The sequence below is a fragment of the Protopterus annectens genome, chromosome 11.part0 (assembly GCF_019279795.1).
Source record: "Protopterus annectens isolate FY-2018-M chromosome 11.part0, PAN1.0, whole genome shotgun sequence".
Taxonomy (NCBI): Eukaryota; Metazoa; Chordata; order Ceratodontiformes; family Protopteridae; genus Protopterus; species Protopterus annectens.
The window spans coordinates 1,428,324,270-1,428,350,820 of NC_056745.1; the positions used below are offsets into that span (position 1 = coordinate 1,428,324,270).

Here is a 26,551-nt window from a genome sequence, read left to right on the forward strand (position 1 = left end):
AGGGCCTCAAACATCTACCCTACACAGATAGGCTAAAAGCCGGGCCCCTCTACTCAGTCTTTTACAGACTCCTCAGAGGTGACCTCTGTCTGGCATACAAAGCAATTTCAAACCCCTCCCTGATGGGACTGCTGCATATCCGCAAATCAAGCTCCACTCAAGTAACCCGCATGTGTGACCTCAACCTGGTCTTTGACATGAATGGGACTTGATGGTGGGACAGATTTGTGTCCTAGAGACTCCCCTTTTGTGGTATAGACTCCCTCTCCATGTAAAGCAGAGTACCTCATTAAACCTTTTTAAGTGCAACCTGGATAACTGGATGGGGAACAGAAAATACACCCCTGTGTGCCTGCTGGACAGTGGCATAGGGTGCTGACTTGTTGGAACATGGGCTAAATTCTTGGCTAAGCTTGTTAAGGCTTCAGGGCCAATGGCCTAGTAACTTCCTATGATCCCATGATCATATATATATATATATATATATATATATATATATATACATATACATATATATATATATATATATATATATATATATATATATATATATATATATATGTGTGTGTGTGTGTGTGTGTATGTGTGTGTGTGTGTACTCTATGTGTGGGACTATCACAAACAAAAAGAAGGAAATAAAACATGAAAACGTAATTCTCAACTTAGCCAATGACAGCGAACAAAGTATAATATTAATATAGTCTGTACTCATATGTTAATACTTAAATGGTACAGTAAAACACAACAGTTGTTATATGAGCCAACCAACACATAACAGCTACAAAATGACTCATCAGTCCAGAAATATGTAAAACAATAAGTCTGGAATATCATACATAATTATTAGTAGCGATACTTCCACACAGGGGATTAAAGGTGATATGCTCGGTCAGTAACAGACGAACGTCACAGTCTGAATCCTTCATTGGGATGTCGTTCACTGATTAACATTAACAACTGTCTGATTCACAGTTATTCAGCAAATGTTTTAGGAACAACATACAGTCAAGGAATAAAAGTACAATTTTGTATTAAGAATAAACACACAACAACAAGAAAAATAACAAAAAAGCAAACAATGTATGTCAAACTGCTCTGGTTCTTCTAAGTGAAGTTTAAGACAGTGCACTCATGTTTACTTATGTTAGGAAAGTTAAGGTTGATGCTGTAAATGAAAATTCAAATCTAGGAAAAGTCTGATGTAATGAGTTCCAAACTACTTGGTGGGGTTCCAACTAGCTCAATACAAGGATGAAAAATAATACAAATAAAATAAAACAGAATCTTTAAGTTTACCTTATTTTGTCTTTTTTCTGCAGCTGCCAGTTGTGCGGACATTCTTTCTTGCATTTTTTTGCAATGAGCCATGATAGCTTCAAGAATTTGAATAGGACTGGAGCATATGGATTTCTTCTCTTTAATTCCAGCACTTGCCTCATAGTCTCTCTGCAAAGCCAGGAAAGGGTCTCCAAGACTAAATCTTCCATATCGCTCCTGGATAAACACCTCTTTCCTTCGTGCCTAAAACATTACCAAATGGAAAATTTATATGGGAATTTACTACTTGTGACAATTGACAGTAAGTGATCATCCAGTGATTTGCACAAGAGAGCTTAAGATAATTAATTGTTTGACATGTTCTATGACTTACAGCCCTACGCAACATGAAATAGGACACCCTAAAATGATTATGCTTGTCAATTAAAGTTTATATTACCAACTGTTAATACTTTGTTGCTGACATGCATGCCCGTGCAGTTTAGAATATTTCAACCTCTCTTACTCATTCTGTTCACTTAGGCTTCAAATAGATGACTTGGAAATCTCGCACTTAAGGGATGTAAGAGAACATGAGATCTTCATTCTGAAGAGAAAGCGAGAACATCTTATCATAGTTACATTTACAGTTTATCATACTGTTATTTTTCCAGGTTTAAAATACAAATCAGCATGACCGGATGTGACACATATGCCACAAGTGCATGAACCATTTGAAGACTGAAGCAGCATTTATAAAAGCAGTGCATTCTGAAGTAATACCTGCGCCTCATGGAATGGTACACAAAATCATGTTGAAAGTCATAAAACACTCTGCACAATGGAGCAAGACCCAAGTGCCTAGGCATGCTGCATTGTGTTTTAATAGAACCCAAACCACCAGTTACCAGTGCATACCAACATATCACCTAACTGTATGCAGTTCACAACAGCACAGCAGTATTGCATACACTGGTCCCATGACTGCAACCGATGAGAGTCAAACGGCACACAAAAGACTGTTTTCACCTTTGTGGGTGCACTGACCTCCCTGTCTTGGTAGTACAGTTCTCAGCAGAAATTCCCGAGCAGCATACTAGCTCTATCACTCTTCCATCAACCGCCCCCCCCCCCCCCAACAGCAGGAAAATCCTTGCCAGCAATGGAGTCCCCTATGATGTCATCACACACTATCATGTTACACACCCATACTATGATGCTCATGAACTGGAGATCCCCTCATTACTATAACATGGAAATGAAGCGCAATCCACAGTCATTCTTAATGCCTGTGATTCCTTTATAAATTGTAGTCAAGCATGATGGCAGATCACAGTGCAGTTGTTTAAAGAGATTTGTGAAGGTGAAGTAAGCCTTTCTGTTACCCTTGGTAAGACATATTGTACTTACAGATGCTGTCTTACATCACCACACTGTGCAGTGATTACCATCCTGAGCTGTGCTGCCTCACTGGAACATCACTCCCTTCCATCACAACCACCAGACCCCCTAGTGTGCACTGCTGTACTAGGTGTTAGGACTGGAACACAAGTAGCTTAACAATCGTTTTCATAATTTCAGGAAAATAGGAAAAAAATAATAAAGATCTTTTTTTGTCTACAAACTGGCCAGCTGGCAGAACAGTCATTATTTGTGTCCCACAATCAGAATCATTGCCAGTGAGTGTTTGGGTAGCAGTTACCATCCCAGTGTCAGAACAGGAAGGAATCATATAAGAAACAAATAATAGGTGGAGGAAGTTGTCTTTTCCTGGTACATGACAATCATGCATTTGGCATCAACAGTGCCATGAAGTGGGAAAGTGAGGACTGGAACTTAAATATCAGAGTGTCTTTTCTGCATGTGGCCTTTGACTGGGGTACTTAAAGCTGTAGTAAGAGGTTTAGGAAGAAATAAGATAAATTAAAAGGGGGACCTTGCTCACCTCTATACTTCCTTATTTAGTACAAAGATGTTTTCAACCTCAGGTACTTTCAAGATTTTCAACCAGACTTGCATCAGCCCCCCCCCCCCCCCGCCACCCGTCTTTTAAAGTTTAAGTTAAAATGCAAAAAAAAAAACTTGAACTTGAGGAGAAAAAAACAAGCGCTTCTCTCCTTTTAAATGTAACATAATGCTTGTTTCGTTTGTGTTTCATTTACTGTAAGCATCTGATACAGGTTAAGATAAAAGCCCCACACAGAGTGCTACATTACCTAGGTTCTGACTGCAACAAATACAATTATGTCATTCATTTCTGAACGAACTGAAGATACAGAGCACTATAGCATTTTAATTATGCCTGCACATGCGATACTGGCATTTGAATCCGAAGTGGCTGCCTCCATTACCCCACTGTAGCTATGCCTCTATTTTCAAAGCCTGCAGACTGAGAAGTCAGTAGAGTTACAAATGTCAAACCTGACTAAGGATGGTGCAGTCCAGGATAACTACTGTTTTTCAGGGTTCTGAATTTACAGCTGGCAGGTGCAATGGAAAAGCTCATCTTTTTTTAAGTCATGGATACATGCAGCCAACCTATTGTCACACAACAGAACTATGTGTTTCTTGTCAGACATGTTAAAGCATATGGTCACTGGTCAGAGGTCTGCAGTTGCTGTGCCCTGAAAGACCATGAGAACTGTGTCAGTATAATACCAACAATTTTAGTTACCAAAGATGCAAAGCATAAAAAACATACTTTAATTGAAATTCATTGGTTTAAATTAAAGCTATATAGTTAATAAAATGATCTTCACAATGCATGTCCCTCTATTTCAACACTAGTACATATACTAGTACATTTTAACCACATGCAGTTGTCACACTGTACCTTTAAGACTCCCCTAGACATTAAAACTCCTCCCCTATCTCTGAACATGTATCACAGCTTCCCTTGTGTTCATCTTGAGGTTATGTTAAGCTCAACACAGACTCAAAGGAAGTCAGATGGCCTCAGGGCTATTCCTACAGTAAAAAAAGGAAGGATATATAAAAAAGGAAGGATATATAAAAAAGGAAGGATATATAAAAAAGGAAGGATATATAAAAAAGGAAGGATATATAAAGGGAAGGGAATAGGTTGTTGACGGTGATGAAAATGAAAATCTTATGTTATATTAAATACGCAACTTATTTATCTGACATGATCCAGTCCATTTATTTCAACAACAGGATAGAATCCCCAGCTTCTCCTCTTGGGTTGCATCAGGAGAGAATGCTATGAAGAAGGGTAGCTCAAAAGGCAGCTCTAGATGCAGACCCTGAGATCGCATAAAGCTTATAGTACCTTGCAAGTGTGCAGAGAAGCCCAAATGGCAGTGACACAGACATTACCACCGAAGAGTTTTTAAAAAAGGGTTAAAGATGTAGTCTTGTCTCTAGATGAATTTCCCACAGCAAAAAAACAATTAAGTTTGAGACACACCTGGACAGAAACACATTACATATCTTCTGTCCTACTTTCAATGATGCAAAAGAGACAAACAGTTACTCATCTTTTCTGATATCTTTTGTTGTACCCTAATGGAAGCACCGTTTCTAAGAAACATCTAACAAATGAAGCAAGTACTCTCCCTGATTTAATGGAGTACCAAGGGAAGAATATGTAAGTGTTAACTGGTTAAAGTTAACTTCTGTTGCCATCTTTGGCACCACCTGTAAGCCTGCACTGAAGGCTAGTCTGCCTTTATGGAATATACTATATGGACATTCAGAGACATTGAATTCTAAAACTCTTCTAGCTGAGGTTACTGCCACAGGAAAAAGTGCCTTTCAAGAGAAATACTTGAGAACTATTTTACTAGAGGGTTTAACTGGAAGCATTTAAATTTTTCAACCATAAAGCTTAAATCCCTTGGAGGAATATCTTCCCTTATGGGAAGCCCAGGCAAGAAAGTCCCTTAAATACATGCTTTACAAACGTTTATAGATGACAAAGATATACATTTTTTTCTTTGGTGAAAGTTAGAAATGGCTGCTAAATGAACTTTGATTGTACAGTAGGTGAAGCTTTAATCAACAATATTAAATAAAACTGTTGAACTGGGAATTGGACCTGAGAAAGACTATAGACCTTGATCTTTCACCCATAATGACAGTTTTGCGCATTTAATTCTGTATCTTTTCCAAGTGGAAGGTAACTGGGATGCTGTAAATATCTAGACCACCCAAGCAGAGTAACATGAGTGCATAGCCATCAGGGAACTGGAGAAACCATGCAGTTAATCTGAGGGACTGGGTATTCTGGTGAGGCTTACCAAATACATGAGAGATTAGTAGAGGGAACCATACCTGTTTGACTTATAAAGAGGCTATAAGAATGACTTTGGGTTGTGTATGTTGGGTTTCTAAAGAAACTTCATTAAAAGTGGAACTGGGAGAAATGTGAAGAAGAGACCCAAAGGTCACTGCTGGAACAGAGTGTCTTAGGGAGTCTATGTAGGAGAATTAAGAAAAAGTAACTACTGCATTTGGAATTCATCAGGGATGTGAACACGTCACAGCAAGGTGTATGCCAGTGGTGGAAGATGGCATTCACCACTAACTGATGGACCAGTAAGTAGGCATCACAAAACTGGCTGAGCTTGTTTACCAGGTATTGATCTGAGTGGTGATATAAGTTTTTATCAGAAAATGATGAGTTGACATGGTGCCATGACAGAAGGGAAAGAACAGGATTCTGCCCTGCTTTTTGATGCACCAAACCAAAGTGATATTGTCAGAGGTCAGTCACTTATATCTGTGTGTGTCACATTAGGAAGAACACACTCATCTCCAGGACACTGATATTCAGGAAGGTTTCTTGTTGTGAGCAAATCCCTTAGACTTTCTGTCCTAAACCATCCAAGGGCAGATCCATACATTGTGACAGTTATACTGGGAGAATGAGTTACAAATATACAGCCCTGGGAAAGATTGTCCTGGTGAAGCCACCACTGAATATAATACTAGCAACACTTGGCATCTGAATTGAAAGATTCTCAGGACTGAACCTGAGTATCTACTGGTGGACCATCATATGGTACCCTGCAAAGGAGACCAAGTCAATTGCTGCTGCTGTCAGACCAAGAACCTTAAGGCTTACAGCAGCTGTCACCTTAGGAGAAGACAGGAGCAAAAGCACATTAGGCTGAAGACTCAAGATTCTGTCTAGATTAAGATTGATGATACAGGTCATTGTCTTCAGGTGGCATTCTGTGAAAGCTGGTACTTTGTAGTGTTACTGAAATTCTTAAGGACTTGGACAACTGTAATTATTCAAACCAGTGACTCACTTATTGTGTCTGCTAATAAGAGTTACTCAGATGAGGCAAAACACATGCTCCCTTCTGGATCAGATAAGTTGTCATGGCATTCACACATATACCGAATACTCTATGGGCTGTGATGACATCAAGTGCAAAGCCTTGGAATTGATAGCAACTGTCTCCAGCCCTGCAGTGAACGAATCTTCTATATGTTTTGGCTATCTTTATGTGCAGTCATGTATTATGGAGATCTAGGCAATCACATCTCCCTTCTGTAAACATTTTTCTTTACATGTTCATTTAAGTTGAACTGCGGTGGTGGTGCTGCGGTAGCGTTGTCGCCTCACAGTAAGACGTTGTCCTGTTCGATTCTCAGCTAGAGCGTCTTCTGTGTGGAGACATGCGTGAATGGGCGTACCTTCGTTGAAGGTTGTGCATCAGAGCCGGCAACTCGGTACGTAAAAATCTACTGCCAATCATTAGCGGACCGGAGTTCCGCTGTGGCGACCCCTAACCGGGAAAAGCCAAAAGACTCAACAACAACAACAACATGTTCATTTAAGTTGCTCAGTTGTAATACATTCCTGAGGTCTTTAATCTTATTGGGAACTAAAAAGAATCTTGTATATGCACATTAATGTGTCTGCTGGGCCTCTTGGGTGACAGATTATGTTAAGAGGTTTGCCAATTGCCACCTCTAGTTTGGCTTTGTCATTTTGATGGAGTGAGATGTCTACATGGGGTAAAAAGACAGGAGTGGGAAGACATATAAAGGGAATGTTGTAGCTTGTGGATACTATCTCTCAGATCCAAAAGCTCTTCATGATCCCCTGTCACACAGAAGGTACAGGGAGTTTCAATTGCTGTCTACTTCCAGAGCAGGAGAGATGCACAAGTCCTCAGGGATTCTGTAACTAGGAGAAGAAGGCACAGGGAGTTTCAATCACTGTCTACTTCCAGAGCAGGAGAGATGCACAGGTCCTCAGGGATTCTGTGACTAGGAGAAGAAGGTACAGGGAGTTTCAATCATTGTCTACTTCCAGAGCAGGAGAGTTGCACAAGTCCTCAGGGATTCTGTGACTAGGAGAAGAAGGTACAGGGAGTTTCAATCAGTGTCTACTTCCAGAGCAGGAGAGATGCACAAGTCCTCAGGGATTCTGTGACTAGGAGAGGAAGGTACAGGGAGTTTCGATCGCTGTCTACTTCCAGAGCAGGAGAGATGCACAGGTCCTCAGGGATTCTGTGACTAGGAGGAGAAGGTACAGGGAGTTTCAATCATTGTCTACTTCCACTGCAGGAGAGTTGCACAAGTCCTCAGGGATTCTGTAACTAGGAGAAGAAGGTACAGGGAGTTTCAATCACAGTCTACTTCCAGAGCAGGATAGATGCACAAGTCCTCATGGATTCTGTGACTAGAAGAAAAAGGTACAGGGAGTTTCAATCATTGTCTACTTCCAGAGCAGGAGAGTTGCACAAGTCCTCAGGGATTCTGTGACTAGGAGAAGAAGGTACAGGAAGTTTCAATCAGTGTCTACTTCCAGAGCAGGAGAGATGCACAAGTCCTCAGGGATTCTGTGACTAGGAGAAGAAGGTACAGGGAGTTTCAATCACTGTCGACTTCCAGAACAGGGGAGATGCACAAGTCCTCAGGGATTCTGTGACTAGGAGAAGAAGGTACAGGGAGTTTCAATCAGTGTCTACTTCCAGAGCAGGAGAGATGCACAAGTCCTCAGGGATTCTGTGACTAGGAGAAGAAGGTACAGGGAGTTTCAATCACTGTCTACTTCCAGAGCAGGAGAGATGCACAAGTCCTCAGGGATTCTGGGACTAGGAGAAGAAGGTACAGGGAGTTTCAATCACTGTCTACTTCCAGAGCAGGAGAGATGCACAAGTCCTCAGGGATTCTGGGACTAGGAGAAGAAGGTACAGGGAGTTTCAGTCACTGTCTACTTCCAGAGCAGGAGAGATGCACAAGTCCTCAGGGATTCTGGGACTAGGAGAAGAAGGTACAGGGAGTTTCAGTCAGTGTCTACTTCCAGAGCAGGAGAGATGCACAAGTCCTCAGGGATTCTGTGACTAGGAGAAGAAGGTACAGGGAGTTTCAATCAGTGTCTACTTCCAGAGCAGGAGAGATGCACAAGTCCTCAGGGATTCTGTGACTAGGAGAAGAAGGTACAGGGAGTTTCAATCACTGTCGACTTCCAGAGCAGGAGAGATGCACAAGTCCTCAGGGATTCTGTGACTAGGAGAAGAAGGTACAGGGAGTTTCAATCAGTGTCTACTTCCAGAGCAGGAGAGATGCACAAGTCCTCAGGGATTCTGGGACTAGGAGAAGAAGGTACAGGGAGTTTCAATCACTGTCTACTTCCAGAGCAGGAGAGATGCACAAGTCCTCAGGATTTCTGTGACTAGGAGAAGAAGGTACAGGGAGTTTCAATCAGTGTCTACTTCCAGAGCAGGAGAGATGCACAAGTCCTCAGGGATTCTGTGACTACGAGAAGAAGGTACAGGGAGTTTTGATCGCTGTCTACTTCCAGAGCAGGAGAAATGCACAAGTCCTCAGGGATTCTGGGACTAGGAGAAGAAGGTACAGGGAGTTTCAATCATTGTCTACTTCCACTGCAGGAGAGATGCACAAGTCCTCAGGGATTCTGTGACTAGGAGAAGAAGGTACAGGGAGTTTCAATCACTGTCTACTTCCAGAGCAGGAGAGATGCACAAGTCCTCAGGGATTCTGGGACTAGGAGAAGAAGGTACAGGGAGTTTCAATCACTGTCTACTTCCAGAGCAGGAGAGATGCACAAGTCCTCAGGGATTCTGGGACTAGGAGAAGAAGGTACAGGGAGTTTCAATCACTGTCTACTTCCAGAGCAGGAGAGATGCACAAGTCCTCAGGGATTCTGGGACTAGGAGAAGAAGGTACAGGGAGTTTCAATCACTGTTTACTTCCAGAGCAGGAGAGATACACAAGTCCTCAGGGATTCTGTGACTAGGAGAAGAAGGTACAGGGAGTTTTGATCACTGTCTACTTCCAGAGCAGGAGAGATGCACAAGTCCTTAGGGATTCCGTGACTAGGAGAAGAAGGTACAGGGAGTTTCAATCATTGTCTACTTTCAGAGCAGGAGAGATGCACAAGTCCTCAGGGATTCTGTGACTAGGAGAAGAAGGTACAGGGAGTTTCGATTGCTGTCTACTTCCAGAGCTGGTGAGATGCACAAGTCCTCAGAGATTCTGGGACTAGGAGAAGAAGGTACAGGGAGTTTCAATCACTGTCTACTTCCAGAGCAGAAGAGATGCACAAGTCCTCAGGGATTCTGGGACTAGGAGATGAAGGACTTTGAAATTCATGATTTTGTGGGCCACCTCTACCCCTAGGATGGCCTCCACTCTGGAAACCAGTGCATCTACACTGATGTCTATATGAACAATGCATGAATGGGAGCTGTTGCCCTTCTTAAACAGCAGGTATTGCATACTCATCTGGTTATGAGTAAATGTTCTCTACAGAGTGGAAAACCTTACACCACAATTGTGAGCATCTACCCTTCCTGCTTGCTCTTTTGCAGGTTCTTCTACATCGGCAGCCTAAATCAAGACAAGACATCATGTGAGCAGTTTGTGAAAGACACCTTAAAACTGTCCTCAAAGTTAAAATGTCTGAGCCAGGAGTGATGGCAACTAGTGATGCCTCAGCCAGCTGCACATGCTTCTCTGCCACCTGTACTACATCACAACCTCAGGGAAGAGTTTAGATATATTAGCTAAAATAGTCACCTGGGATATTAGCTTTCATTGTAGTTTCTCAAACAGCAACATATTCAGCAACACAGATTTTTTCTCAACCAAATCATGATGAAAATGGGTCATGAATGTCAAGTAGAGTCCTTAAAGAAAAGGTACTTGATGCATATAGTAACTGTTTGAAATGCTGAGACCTGCTAAAGCAAGTCCTGAAATATGGAGACTGAATGACCAAAAGATCGGACTTCCATATACTAAGTCTGAGATGCCATTTCTCAGAATATTCCCTTTTCACTCAGGTATTGGAGTGTTTAGTGTGTCTGGTGGGCTTGCCCTTTCCACGGGGGTGCAGGAGGGGCTTGCCCCCACTGCAAAAATAAGTTTTTGGGAGAAGAGAAAATTTTGAGATTCGCTCCTCTTTGGGTTTTTGGTCTTATTTTTTCAGATTTTCGGCACTAGGCATATCCAGTGTGCCACCTTTTCAATGGGGAGCCAATGCATATAAATGCTTTCCAAACAAGTCGAAAGCATAAGACTGTGCATTGGTCAAACAGTCCACTGGGCTGTGGGCTGTGTCTTAAGAAGGCTTTTTCTTAAGGGTGATGTTTAGTAAAATGGAGTCAGATTAATGGGCTTTACTGTGGCATTCATGGTGATTGGAAAGCCTGATGATCCTGTCTGTTCTTCTTGGAAATATCTACAATTCCTATCTGGCTTGTTACAAGTACTCTGAAGGACCAGCAAAACCATGTGATCTGCAGCAGTAACTAACCAAAAGGTTGGTGGGGTAGTAAAACCATGCAAGGAACTAACCAAAAGGTAGGTGGGGTGGAAAGCCTCGTGCAGTATTTGTTCCCCAACAGAGACTGGTTCAGTGTGTCATCACTTCACTGCTCATACATTAACTCAAGGATCTCACAAATTTGAGGTCATTGAGGTTGAGACTGGGGAAGATTCCCACTCTAGATTGGCATCCAGGGAGGAGGACTCTGTAGGGGAGACCAGCCGCTTCATTTTGTACCTCTTTTACCAGGGAACACTTTATGAATTAATTGTTTGAATGTGAAGGAGGGAAATATGTGTCAGCTTCTGTGGTCCTGTCCCTGCAGCATTTTTCTGCTCCTCTGCCTGTCTTTCTGGGGTGAAGAAGACAGAAGCAAGTCATTAGACTGATGGGCAACCTGGAATGAAGCTGATGATGGGCAATAAGGATGACACTTATGGAGGTAGATTAGGTTGTAACACTCATATCAATATCAGCCCCAAAGACATCTTCTGTGCCAAGGCATCAAAGCCTGATGTAGTCAACAAAGGCCCTGAGGGTATCAGGGTTGAAATTAGTATCAGCTAGCCCAGGCCTGCGGTCTAGGATCTAGTACCTCTTGCAACTCAGGGGATTGGTACTGATGTCACTGATATAAAAGGGGAACTGGCTCTGAGGTGATGGATGTCATTGGTGCTGAAGCAGGAGTACATGGTTAGGACATTGGCTCTCAAACATCTGGTGCTGAAGCAGGGCCCAAGGTAGAAGCAATAGAAATAGAAGGAAGGAGATCTCTTTCCATCCTGAATACATGGATAACTGAGTAGGTGAGCTGGCTGGAAGACCCTTTTAAGTTAAAGAACAGAAATCCATCATTGAGGGTGTGTGACTGGGAAGGTTGTGATTATAGCCACTGCTCGGGAGCTGGTAGACTGAGGTAGGCTGGTGTTAATCATCGTACCTTACACCACAGCAACTTAGCATGGAAGCTGAACTCCAAATCAAAATGATGTTCAGGACCTTCAACACCGGTAAGCACATGCAGTCAGTGTGCACTCTGGAATTAGTTACAGCCAGGGCAAAGCAGACTTAAACTGACCAAGCACACTAAATGCATTTATACAAAAGTTCAAACTTCATATATTACTACATTTACAAAGACATATGCTAGCACCAATAGCCTTATAATACAATAATTACAAAGTACATGAGATCAGCTTAGAATAAATATTAAGGGTACAATGCGGTATAGCAGAGACACGTTCAACATTTAAAACTATTCAACTAGTACGAAATGATATCATGCATGTTAAAGTGTTCTGCTGATGTTTAGACATACTTCATGGCATCAAGTGAGTGTCACAATCCATTTTCCTTGCTGTTACTCCTTATGTTTTTGGACAATATTTTAACACAAGGTTTCATAAACTTTTTATTAAAATCGTATCACTGACAAATTTAAACTCTCCCATGGTGCTGTCATCTTCGGTCAGGGTAAGTTGCAACCAGATGCATCTCGGCACGTTTGATGCCATGTCACTTAAAGTCTATGGACATATTAAACACTTTCCCTTTGCTCATGCCACTGAGGTTTAAAGCTATTTGTTTACACTACATAACACTGGTGTTTTAAAGATGTGTTTTTTTAACGCTCTAAAGCCAAAAATGTTCACTGATGGGGAGGAATGTTTGTTCAGCACTTTATGTATCACATTTTGCAGTGCACAGGTAGATTTGTCTTCATTAGAAAATTACTTTAAAAGTGCTTATAGAGTTGTTTTAAATTTGGAGAAGATGGGAGCTACTTTGGCAAGGCTATGTTTAGTGGTCTTAGAACATTCACTGGAGCCATATTTTTTGACAAGTATGAAACCTCTCCAGCCAGACTGTCTACTTTGGTGAAGATTTGAGACAAGGCCAAAGACATCAATGAAAAGAATGCCTACTTACACGACGATGGGTAAAAATGATGGTCTGAACATTAATGTTGAAACTGACTACCTTATAGGGCTAATAAAGTAGAACACAGCACAGGCAACAGAGACCAAGTCGGCAGTAGCAGTTTGGGGGATTAACCAGACAGGCCTGAATAAGCAGACACCAGTTAGGCATCACAAATTTTAAGAGGAGTGACAGCTTCTGGCCAGTCCTGAGAGAATTTGCAGAGTGATACTAATGTCAGGAGTGCTGTGCTAGAAGTATGTGTTGACTTTCTATATACAGGATCACAGACGTCAAAAGAAAAGTCACGTAAAATGGGTCCTTCAAGATTTTCTTGGAAAAGGAAAGCTTATGCCTGAAGGTTGAAGCAAAAAATACATAAAAGTGTCCTCTCTCCTTTTATGACATCTCTCACAATTTGAAGACTTAGGAAAGCCTTGATGGAGATTGACTATGGCAACAGTTTCTGTTTAAAAGCTTTGCCGAAGAAACCCTGGAACTATAGGAGATACTGTCTACTACACTGCCAGGCATTTTACAAGGAATTCTGCTCTTACAAAATACTGCCATGGCTGAAGCTTTGAAAACATTCACAGACATTGATACCGATGGTTAAGAAATGTAATTTGAATTACATTACTGAAGTATCTGAATAACATTTTCATCAATTCTGATTGTTTTAAGCTTCTGAAAGGTTGTACAAAACAGAAGTAAAAATTGAAGATCCCCACATAAATTACGCAAAACAGAAGCAGGAAACAAGGATATGCACATAAATAATGACCGGTGTCTGCCTTTATAGTCACACCATTGTTTACGCCATTCTGTTTCTGCCCTCACACATCTTGATAAATATCCTGTTCAGCAAAGCATTTCATGCCTTGTAATCCATAGTTCTCATTTCTACTTAGAATTAGTTAAAAGTCTTTATTTAGTAAAATAAACAAATAAAGACACCATGTTAAAACTGCAATCTGTGGTTTAAGTGTCTTTACAGGGGCAGTATAATGTTAACATGGTCACGGCTTAAATTTAATAGTTTTCAAGCATGTTTTCTGTGGGAGAGATAATTTAGTCTTTTATTCTGCTACTCTAGGTGAAATGTCTTTCTAAAATGCCATATGAAATGTCGAAAGAGGTAAGGTACCAAAATATCTTCTTTTCGGAGAGCATATTATGCTTCTTTCGACATTTCATGCCCTTGCCTTCTAGCATAAAAAAAAAACTCATTCATTTCATGTCTCAGATGATTCACAGCCAGCAGATATCTTTATTCAGTCCAGAAGAAACTGGAATACCAGCTGTACACCACAGAAAACATGCAAAATGGAAATTACTGTATGTTTACAGTGCCGATCCTTTGAAAGGAAATCAAGTAGTAGAGCTAATAAACGTTTTGCACTCTTCATTTTACAGTGACTGATAAGAGAGAAAAATATATCACTAACACCATGTAAGCATCGAACCACAAATGGATATCAGAAATCACTGTAATCAGACTTAAATTACAACAAATACTCTGGTAAGGAAGAAATACATTTGTAGGGGCGGGTGAGTGGGAAGGCAGTGATTACAGCCAGTGCTAGGGAGACGCTCGACTGTTGTAAACAGATGTTAATCCTCATATCTTAGTCCAAAGGAGCACACATGGCAGTTACATTTTGAGAAAAAATAGTGCTTAGTGCATTCAACACTGTTAAGTACAGGTAGTTATTATACATGCTGGAATTATGCGCACTACCCAGACGGCACTGCAAAGTACTGAATGCAACTCCTGTACCTGCCATGCAGTATTAGGCAAAAACTCCTTCACATCATCTGTAATTGTTTCAAATGAACCCTGCCAATTAGTTCCCACATACTCTGGTGAACAGGGAAAATGTGGAAGCAATTTATCAGTTACTTGGTGAAGAGAGCTGTAATTCTGAATAGCTGCAGCAGTGCCTAAAATGGTAGCACTCCAGGAAAAGAGGAATTGCATGCGGTAAAGGACTTTATGGACTAAGTATGTGAAATGTGAAAACTCTTAGTACAATATTCCTCTTTAATGTGCACAAGTGAGTCAATAACACTGAGTATATGTACCTTTATGTTTTACTAAACATATTTACATTTATCTAGGTCTGCAGTAAACTTCTCCCTACTGTATTTTAGAGAATATAGTTTGTCTAGTGAAGTCAATTTCTTGGCCAGTGCAATAACCGCAGATGCTACTAAATACAAGTAAAGTCAGAACTATTCCAAACTTATTTCCTTCAGTATGAGATTGTTTCTGCTCTTACTGGCTGTTAAACACAACCAGTCTTTTATGGAATTGAGTAGCATATAAAGACAGTGCTTTGTTTTTTCACTTATGTTACTCTTCATAGTTCACCTAAGAAGAAGCTTGGATATGAAGGACTGTAATGCATAAGAAGAGCAGTGTAAGCTAACTTGAATGGCTTATTTTGCAATTATCACTGAGTGTGAGGTGTCCGCGGTGGTGGTGCTGCGGTAGCGTTGTCGCCTCACAGTAAGACGCTGTCCGGTTCGATTCACAGCTAGAGCGTCTTCTGTGTGGAGACATGCGTGAATGGGCATACCTTCATTGAAGGTTGTGCGTCAGGGCTGGTAACTTGGCACGTAAAAATCAACTACCAATCATTAGCGGACCGGAGTTCCGCTGTGGCGACCCCTAACCGGGAAAAGCCGAAAGACACAAACAAACTGAGTGTGAGGTGTATACTTTTTAAATGAAGTCACACCATGGAAAATTTACCTTTTCTCATAGTACAACAGCCTTGCAGTTGACAACAACAAGTTACTAAGTAAGTGAATGGAGAGGTGAAGACCACTGCAAGAGAGGTGTTTTCCTCCCCTCACCAAGAAAGCAGGAATAAAATTTTGCCCACAATTTTTTTTTCAGATTTAGATATAACTGAACTCATCATATTCACAAACATAAGGAGTTATCCAGAAGTTTTAATTTATCTGTTTGTTAACCTAGTAAGTGACCTGGTCTGTTTTGGACACATTTCAGCCACCACCCAAACCACAAAGCCAAAGGAAAGTTTAACATGTATAAACAGTTTGGATTAGCCAGTAAAAGTCACATTTTTGGGGAGGTGGAAGGAAGTGTGGGAAACTCACACAGACACAGGATAACATGAAAACTTCATACACACTGTAATCAGAAGGCAACACTAGCCCTGAACCTCTAAAATTATGAGGGGGCAGTTCTTACCCCCTGAACCAAACTATTAACTTAAGCTGAATGCGTTCTTCAGTATTTACTTTATCTAATTAAGGAACACTCCAAATTCTTATTCAAAATTAAAAAAGCTCACTTTTGCTGTGGCTCCAGAAGTGAAATTAAATCAGCACTAAACATATTTAAATTTGTGTTTGTTTTTTTTTTTTTTTGAACATATTCACTTACCAGATTATTTAAAGTTTGTAAGAAGTCAATAAGTTATCAAATGACTTTCTGAAATCTGCCATGTGTCATAAGATAAATAAATAAATAAATAAAAAGTGGCAATGAAACAAAGCTAACAGCTGGCTTTATCATAAAGACACTTCAAAAGTTCCATGACTCTTCAAGCCTGATGCATGGTACAATGCTAAGAAGGTAAAGAATGTAGAATCTGTTAACATGGAAAACAGTGCCATTACAGTAGCTGTAGGGAAAACCTACACAATAATAGTGTATGAGGACCAAGGGACACAGTCATGAAGGTACAAATACTGCATAATACATCCCTGCCCAAATGTCAGTCATGCTGCAAAATGTCTGCCATTGCAGAGAGAAGGACGGAGGGATATCGGATGACAAGGAGGTGGAAATCCTGTAGTTGTGATACGGCAATGATGGGTATAATGTGCCTTAACCACAGCTTATAACTATTTGACTTATTATGTAACAACTTAGTGTAATTCTTGGACAAGTACCAAAGTCTGGAGTAGTGGATCTGTGGTATCCCATGTAGTGTTGAACATATTTATCCATGTGGATACTTATACATAAACTGCAGGAATCCCAAAGGGATCACACTACAAACAGATCATATCCTCTCGATCAGTTCATAGATTAGTACTAGGCTAACTGCCCTTGTGGGCCTTTTTTAATCCCAGCCATTTATCCCATGTAAAAATCAAACCCTGCACTGTGTGTCTGTAAGGTAAACACCTTAATCATTATACCAACCTACCACCCAGTAAAGAGGATATTAGTGTTTAGAGTGTAAGTTGGCTAAAGAATGCAAAGCACTGTAGTGGACAAAATGTACCAAATGCCATGTGACTGCAGTACGGCACAGATTTCTCAGATGCTGCGTACACAGTATACGGCCAGGTCCAGCAAAGACTCTGTCCATATAAGGGGTGTATACATAACAAACAGCTACTGCTTTGCATACTACACACCTTCATGGACTGTGCCCATGGCATCCCTTACTGAAAGGTACTAGGCAAGTGTGACCATTGTACTGAGCTGCCCGCAGGGACAGCAAAATTCGTCTGCATGCCAAGCATCAAAACTTCTAATGCTAACATAGGGAACGAGCCCAGATAAAAAGCAAAAGACAACAAACACCTATCAAATCATTCATAAAACATAATATACTGAAGACAGCACAACTGACAAGTTTTTGTATAAACATTTTCCAGAGTAATTTTTCTCTTTTTGCCATCACTTAACTGCTTATGTCTTATTTTATGCTCACATTGCGCAAGGCATTTCTGAATCAGAAAAGTTACTGCCACAGAGCTATATGTAGAGACCAAACTATCATCAACAGTAACATAAGGAGGTTCATGAGAATGCATGCTTTCAGTTAATGTCAGCCAAGTCTGGCAGATAGTGATACACAGATGGCTTGTCCAGTTTCTACCCATATATACAAGGCAATTTCACTGCTTGATGTCTACATTTTTAGGTGACTTTATACTTCCACATCTAATATTTTGTTTCAGTTCTTCTGCCAAGGTTACAGACAGAGCCATTAGTTTTTAAAACATGTTGGTATCCAAGGTTACTGTAAATACTGCCAACAGTACCTGGCAAGTGATGGGAATTAACACTACTCTCCACATTTCGGAGCAATCTTGATACAGCTATGACAATGCTATATCCTGACCTCTCTTAAATTTCACACAACAGACATGTCAGTCAATAAATGATATTTATTTATGTAGCTATCCTTTGTTGCCCTAGTTAGTCTCATTAGGCTAGTGACCTTTTTTCAGGGCAGACTAGACGTGGTATTCATATTTAACCAGGGCATCAGGGATCTTTCCTTACTATTTATGTTGCAAGTAGGATTGTTTTGTGACTGCACTTCATGTTTCCATTCCTAGGGTGGAGGCTGCCAGGAGAAGTAGGGGGATTAATGGAGATGAAAGAGAGTCATGGTGTTGCTGATGTTGGAGAGTGTCCATATTGAGTTATGTTGACCAGGAGGAGTACTGAGCAAGACTCAGATGACTGTACAAATAGTCTGCATTCAGCTGGCTTTAAATCTTGTGAATTTGAGGAGCTGGAAGTAATGGAAATTGCATAAGGAAGGTTACCTGATGATAAGTGTGTTGCCTTGATGAATAAAGGTGAACCAGGAGAGGATTTAGAATTTTTGTTGTTTGATATGGTGGGCAAGAGTTTTGGAATGGAAAATGAAACATTTGGAGAAGGAAGAAAGTGTGAAGTGGAAGGACATGATGATGGAAGAAAAAGAGTCAGAAAATCATATGCAGAAACTGTTGGAGGTAGAAGAGGTACTGTAAACTTTATTAAAAATAAAAAAAAAAGATTTGTGGTAAAGATAAGAAGGAAGAAAGAAGAGGCCTTGACAGATTATACATGGGACAATTTTGTTTTACCTTTGGGGTTTGAGGCAAAAGACATTATTTACATGTTTGATTCATCTAGCAAAAGAACATTTTGTGACTTAACAACTGAGGCTATAGAGTTAATGTGTGATTTTTTTGTTGTGTTTTTTGTTTCATTGCAAAGAAAAGAAAGATTGCTATCCATGAAATTATTATTTTTTTTTTTTTCTGGTCAAAGGGCTCATTTAAAGAAGAAAACATAAGCTCCAGAGCTTATCTAAACAATCCTGTCTTGCTTTGTGATTGACCATGGAGTTGCCCGGTAAGAGAAGTTTCATTTGAATTTATATTTTATTTCTTACCACTGTTTTTCACTATTTTTAGGAAGTAATGGATAGTTTATAGACAAGAAGATTTACTTTAATTTATATTTTGTTTTACCTTTAATTTTCACTGTTTGTTGTTAGAAATGAATAGGTTTTACACAGGCAAACTCTAGCCATCCTTAGGACCTAGTCAGCTAAAAAGTCACACAGACTGCAGATGACAATACAGAGCTTAGCTAAATAATCCTGTCTTGGTTTGTGATTAATTGATATTTATTGTTAACAAGAGGTGCAAATCCAAGTGATAGTGAGCAGAAGCTACTGTGCGTATCTGCTAGTGATTTAATTCCAGATTTTGTCTGACTTACAGAAATTGTATGGTCAGAGCAACAACTTTATTGTACTTAATGTGGTACTTAAGGGTATATTGTTTGCATGATTTTTCTCACAGAAGTTGTTTTAAGTTCTTTGAAGTCTGTGGTGAATGACTTTGATTATTCTTTTCTTTTAGAATTTTGTATTCATTTGCAGTTGAATATGGATTCCTTAAATGAGTATGCCGTTAATGAATTTATAAAGCACAAATATCTTGCAGAGTGTAATAAATGTCATGAATATTTAAAGGTAACACCTGATAACGCTGATGATCTGTGCTCCTCACATCACAAGATGGATGACTTGCTTACCTTTATTAGTGCACCTAGACTTACTGATGATGACTGCACTTGTGCAATTGGCATGGCTTGGAGAACTGTTGCTGTGATTTGACTAGTGAGATAAATGAGGTATGGTAACAAACCAATTTGTCCAGGGACATCTTCAGGTTGGGTTAGGTGAAACAGTAATGGGTTCAAGACGGTAGGGGAAGAAAGCTAGTTGGGGGGGGGTGGGGGGATGAAAGGGTTAAATGGGAATGTAGGTTGAGTGGGAGGAAGTGAGGTAAGTGTAGGGAGGAGCTTAATGGGTTTTATGCAAGTGTAACTGGGGAAGGAATCACATTTTGGCATGAACTTGCTACCTACCTACCCTCCCCTGTTTTTGGAACATTGAAGTTGTGTGGTTATTTTATAACTTTGTGTAGGTGAGAAGAGGGGCAGGCTTGTCCCTATTCTGTACCCCCTCTGGTGTTGGAGGCTCAATGAGTTGGGAAATGAAAGTGAGCGATCGGACGCTGCTTGTTAAGTAAAAGTAAGCGAGCGGAGGTAAGGATTGCTTGCTTGGTTGGATGTTTAAGTCAATAAGAGGAAATGAAAGTGAGTGATGGGACGCTGCATGATAAGTAAATAGGTGAGCAGACGTAAGGACACTACTTATTTGGTCAGGGTGCCCTAGTTAACAGTTACATAGATGTTTACGCTGTAATTAATAAACTAAAATATTGGCCAGTAAGTTATGTTTATGGAATTTTAATAAAGGTCGTCAAATGTCATTTGGTGTAATGTGCTCTTTGAAGGGGACTTGGACAAATATTGTTAGGCAAAGAATAAACAGACTACATTTAGGAAAGGATGTGTCTATTGTCTGTAAAGATCAATCAACATCTATGAAAAAAGATGATGCCCCTGACAACTTTGGAATTCTGGATACAAGTGTTCAGCAATCTGTGGATTCAGTACATTTAGAAGGAAATAAAAAAATAAAAAAAAACAAAGAAAGGAAGAAATTCACAACAAATAACAAAGAACAAAAAGAAACTGATTAATGCCTGTAGAGTAAAGAGAATACATACTAAAAAGGATGCTGCTTCATGTAACACATAGACAAAAGGTAATGATAACATTTTTCTGTCAGAAAATCTTCAGCTTACAGTAAAAGGCAGCACTTTTCCAAAAGAGAAAGTAGAAAAAAGGACAAGGGGCAGTTAAAAAGGAAGAACTGAAGAATGTTACTGTAGAAAAAAAATGAGAAGCTGTGGATGTACATAGCTGGATGTAGACTGCATGCTTGCAAATGTGATAAATAATGAAAACAGTGTGACTAATAAGACTAATGGTGATGATCACTCCTCTGTAACAACTGATAGAGCAGATATTACTGAATTAGAAGCTGAAGATTCTTCAGGTCTGACCAGAAAATAAATTCTTCTAATTGGAGATTAAGTTATTAGAGGAAATGATACTTAGATTTGCGAGAAGATAATGAACATCGAATAGTGTTATGCTTGCCAAGAGCAAAAATAGAGGATGTGAGACACGCCTTAGAATGCCTTAATATAAGGAACTATGGATCCGTTTTTAGTCCTGTTGGTACAAATGATCTCATCCTCAAAGACTCTCTGACTGTTAGTAGGGAAATTACAGCCCTCTTTGATAGCATAGCTTGTACAGGTGCTAGGACATATTTTTCACAAATCACATATAGAAAGGAGAGTCAGGCCACCGTGAATGAAAAGATTTTTTGGGGAAATACCTCAATGAGAAAGTCTCATTTTAAAAAATGGAAATGTATAAAGCATCTGGGCCTACATTTGGGCACACGTGTTCAGACAAGATTCGTCAAGATCAGGGAAGAGAATTTTTGTAGCAGATATTTTGAAATGCTTAACAAACACAAGGCAGGAATTTTGCCAGGCAGAAAATTTAACAGTTCTCATATAGCAACATTTGATGCATCTCTGACGGTTGTTAATGCTAGGAGCATTAATAATAAAATTTTTTTATTGTAAAATTTACTACATTCTCAAAAGATTGATGTTATTATTGTTTGTGAAACAGGGTTACAGAACAATGACTGGAAACCAGATCTGTCAGGATATAAATGTTTTTACTGTAACAGATATTCTAATAAAAAATCAGGTGGAGGCGTTATGATAGGGATTGAAGATAACTATGAGACCTGTGATGATTACATGTTCAGTGACAACACCAACACTACAGACTGTGCAACTGTGACAATAAAGACAACCCTGGAACATATAACAATTGTTGGAGTGTGCAAACCAGCAAAGTCAAGTGCTGAGGACCTAGAAGAATTTGTACATTTCTTACATGAAACGCAGGAGGGAAGAATAATATTAGCTGGGGGCTTAAATTTACCAGAAACAGAATGGAATAATATTGATTCAATAGCATTAGTACGTAAATTATTCACAATGTGTATTCAGGAAGAACTACTGCTTCAGATTACAAAAAAAAAAACAAAACTACCAAGGAACAGAATATACTAAATGCTGTTTCTGCTCCTAAAGAAATTACTGTTACTTCATGTCAAGTTTGACCACCGTTCATATGCAGAGATCATGGGGGTAAAGGTTAATTTGTTGTGAGATATTTCTGCCAAACTGAAATCTAAACCAATGCACAGACTATTAAGCAAAACAGTCACTATGTAAAACTAATTTGAGTGACATGGTCAGTGGAAAACTGCAGAAGGAAAGTGGAAAGTTTTGAAAGAGAAATTGAATGCAAAAAATCAAAAAAAGTTTAACATCAGGATCTAGACATGCAACATCAAGGGGATATATTTCATTAAGAACAAGATACCTGATTAAGGTGAGAGACAAAAACATATAAGAAATGGAAAAGAGATCAAATTACAACTTTGAAATATGAAATAAAGAAAATGGACAAACAAATTAGCATAGTGTTAGACAAGATCAAGAAAAATTTGATGAAAATTTATATAAATATATTGAGCATAACAGGGAACTATTTTATAGATACATAATATATGAAAGGAGTAAAAACATGCAAACTGATACACTGTATCTAGATTCTAAAATTTATTCTGAAACCCAGCAGATTATAGATACATTTACAAAATCTTATGCAAAACAGTTTAGCTCTACAAAGGGGATGATGATAAGATGTCATAGTGACATCCAGGTAACCTCAGATACTGTAATCAAATTAGATTTTACTGAAAAACAACTATGCAAACTGGTTCCAAACAAAGCACAGGGAGGAGTTGGAATTAATAATGACCTCAGAACACTTCAACAATAATGTATGGGTCTATAGCACCGTATCAAAAAGTAAAATGTGGAACGCTCACAATAGCAAAAGTGCCGAAATGTTGAGGGTCCATTTTTGAGATCACTGTACAGTGAAAATTGGGATATTTGCCCTTTCCTTACTGTAGTGCATTCTCAGAGTTGGAATGTCTATTTAGCTGCGCCCCCCACAATAACGAGTTTGACTTTCGGCATTTTCGCTCTTGTGAGCGTTCGACATTTTGCATCTTCGATACGGTGATATACATGCTAATGTACAGTACCATTACATCCAGTATTTACTAGGTCATATAAATATGGGGAGATTCCTCAAGACTGGAGAGGGTCTATGTCACATTGTCGAACTCACAGGAGTCCGAATGATGTAATATCAAACCATTAAGTTCGAACCTCAAAATGTGCGAACACACAGAACAGCAATTTTTTTCCCAGGGAAACAAATCACTGTTCCAGTACAAAAAAAAAACCACGTACACTTTAAACTTAAACTAATGTGGGGGCTTCACCCCTCACACCCCCCACACCCCCCTTACTTAAATATACCAACTCTGAGATTGCACCACAGTGGAGGAAATAGCAAAGCCACAAAAACGGCCCACCAATTTTTTTCCCTGGGAAAAAAAAATCAGTGTTCCGTGGCTTCGCTATTTCCATATTTCGAACATATGGGTTCAATATTACAACGTTCGGACTCCTGTGCGTTCGACTTTGTAATATAGACCCGACTGGAGACACGTGCTTATTAAACAGGGAAAGGGGAGTAGGCCAAGCCCTGAGTCATACAGGCCCTTAAGTCTTCATTTAATAATGAAGAAGGTAATACTGGACAAGTTATTGTCTTTACCGGAAATGCTGGAACTTGAAATAAAACATCAGCATGCATATGCTGAAAACAGATCTATTACCACCTGTAACATGATGTTCTGTAACAATATGATAACAGGTATAAATGAAAAATTGTGCTGTGATGCAATTTATATATATCTAACTTCAGCATTTTGACAGGGTCATACAAAAAACACTGATGGATAAATTAGAACAACCAGGTATTGATGTACTCTTGATAAGATGGATAGCTGCATGTCTTACAAATAGGACATGGCAAGTAACATGCAGCAACTGGACAGGTGAAATTCTTGGTTACAGTCAGGGTGGCCCACAGGGCTCTGTCTTGGGCCCATACTTGCTTAGATTGTATCTTTCAGACATATAATTTTCATCTGCGGTGTTCTACAGTCTGTATGCAGATGACTTAAAATTGGGTAAACAGATTACATGTGCATCAGATAGGGCATGTCTGCAAAAGAACTTGACTAAAATGACCATTTGGGCACAGGAAAATAATATTCTCATGAATAGATAAAAAATTTAGCATATGAGATTTGGGAGATGTGAATATTTAATAAAGCACATAGTAATTGAAACTGTAAACTCATTTAAGGACCTGGGTATATGGGCAAATATCCTGACGGATGATTGTTTAAAAACACAGATTATTAGTGCTTTACCTCCCCGACAAACTGACATCACACTTTCATATTTTTTGTAACTGTTGAGGAAAATGCTTTCACATAGCCATGACCCAATTATTACAACAGAATATTTAAATCTCTTCATACCATCAGTTCTTCTATTCTGCCTCTTAAGTTGTGTGCATTTGCATAATAATTGTTTATCTCTTTGTTTACATGCAATATTCTACTCCTGACATTACCTGAAGACTGATGTCTAAAGAATGTCTTACAATATCAGAATGTTTCTTAAATTGTTTTCCACCCTGGTAACTTGGAAGTAATGTAGAGGACACACTGGTAACTAAACTATATGCACTAACAAATTAAATTTCATGATTTCAGTTACGTGGAAAGTGGTACCTTGAACTTAGGATGACACTTTAAATTATTTAACTCCTTAAGTAACTAATGTAAAGGAATAAAAACAACTCTGATCCAAAACAATACCAAAACAGCAAAATCTTCAGAAGTCAGGAATCGAAAAACAGGAACAAAAGTCAAATCCAAAAGTAAACTCTTTATTCTCCAGCGCCTCGGTGTAACCACCTTTCAAGAGTATACATTCTCACTGACAGAATGGATATATATATATATATATATATACTCATAGCAATTAATTAAACAATTAATTAAACAATTATGTTCAAAAAAGTTTTAAAGCAGACACCTCCAGTTTATTTCATTATTCAGTCCACAGGGTGTCATTGTATTGTATTTCAAAATAAAAATACTTTCCTTATATTGTAAGTTATATTTCAAAGCATTTTCATCATTACAAAGACATTTCACACTTTCTAAAACTGTTCCTGTCAAAAATGAAGCATCACTATTATGATAAACACTAAAATGTGTGGCAATAAATTTATTTTCCCTTTTATGTCTTATGTCTCTAATGTGCTCACCTAACCTAATACGAAACTCTCTTTTAGTTTCACCTATATAATATAATCCACAGGGACAGTGTAAAGCATACACAACTCCCTTACTTCTACAGGTAAAACTATCTCTTACTGTGAACCTAATGTTGTTAATATAATTAAATGTTCTAACTATATTCCTACAAACACTAAAAATTTCCAAAAATGTTCCACTACATCCTTTATGTCTCCACTTTTTACATTATATGTAGAGACAAAATAAATATCCTTACAAGTTTTATCACTGGTTGCCAGATGATATTTCTTATAATGGTGAGATCTTCTTTAAAAGACAACCCTTTTGTTGATTTCATAGTAGATTTGTTGGATTTCTGTTTAAAGAATAATTATTTTATTTTTAATGATGTTTTGTATCGGCAGAAACAAGGTACAGCAATGGGGGCAGCTTTTGCCCCCATGTATGCCAATTTGTTTATGAATTTTTTTGAAAGGAAATTTCTATTTGAGTTAAATTTTATGAAATGTAATGTGTTATTTTATTTTCGTTACATAGATGATTTGATTTTTATTTGTGATGGTGGTTTTGATTCAGTTAATGAATTTTTGACAGACTTACATGGTAACCCATTTGGGTTAGAATTTGATGGAATACAGAAGGGAAACAAAGTAATATTCTTGGATCTTGTTTTGGAGGGTACAGAACATGGTAAAATTATATCAAATATACATAGGAAGTTTATAGATGGTAATCAATACCTTCATGCATCTAGTTGCCATCCTGTACATACTTTGGAAGCTCTCCCTTACGGGGAATTGGCAAGAGTATCTAGATTATGTAACACACAAGAAAATTTACAAAGGGAATGGGATATCACATATAATATGTTTTTGAAAAGAGGGTACAGTGTGAATATTTTAGAAAATGCCCTTATGAAGGTAAAAAAGGAGAATAATATGGTAAGGAATAAATGTAATAAGGGTGAACATCACCATTATAAGAAATATCATCTGGCAACCAGTGATAAAACTTGTAAGGATATTTATTTTGTCTCTACATATAATGTAAAAAGTGGAGACATAAAGGATGTAGTGGAACATTTTTGGAAATGTTTAGTGAAAGACAA

The 26,551-nt window shown here is 38.9% G+C and overlaps 1 protein-coding gene across 5 annotated transcripts in view; it reads right to left on the bottom strand.

Annotated features, from left to right (window-relative positions):
• CTTNBP2 (cortactin binding protein 2) overlaps window positions 1-26,551 on the bottom strand; it is a 1,390,380-nt gene that overhangs the window by 747,118 nt on the left and 616,711 nt on the right. For all 5 annotated transcript variants that reach the window (XM_044088722.1, XM_044088723.1, XM_044088724.1 and 2 more), the window contains exon 3: window positions 1,297-1,521. In XM_044088722.1, coding sequence (XP_043944657.1) covers window positions 1,297-1,521 — 225 coding nt within the window. The remainder of the gene's footprint in view (window positions 1-1,296; window positions 1,522-26,551) is intronic.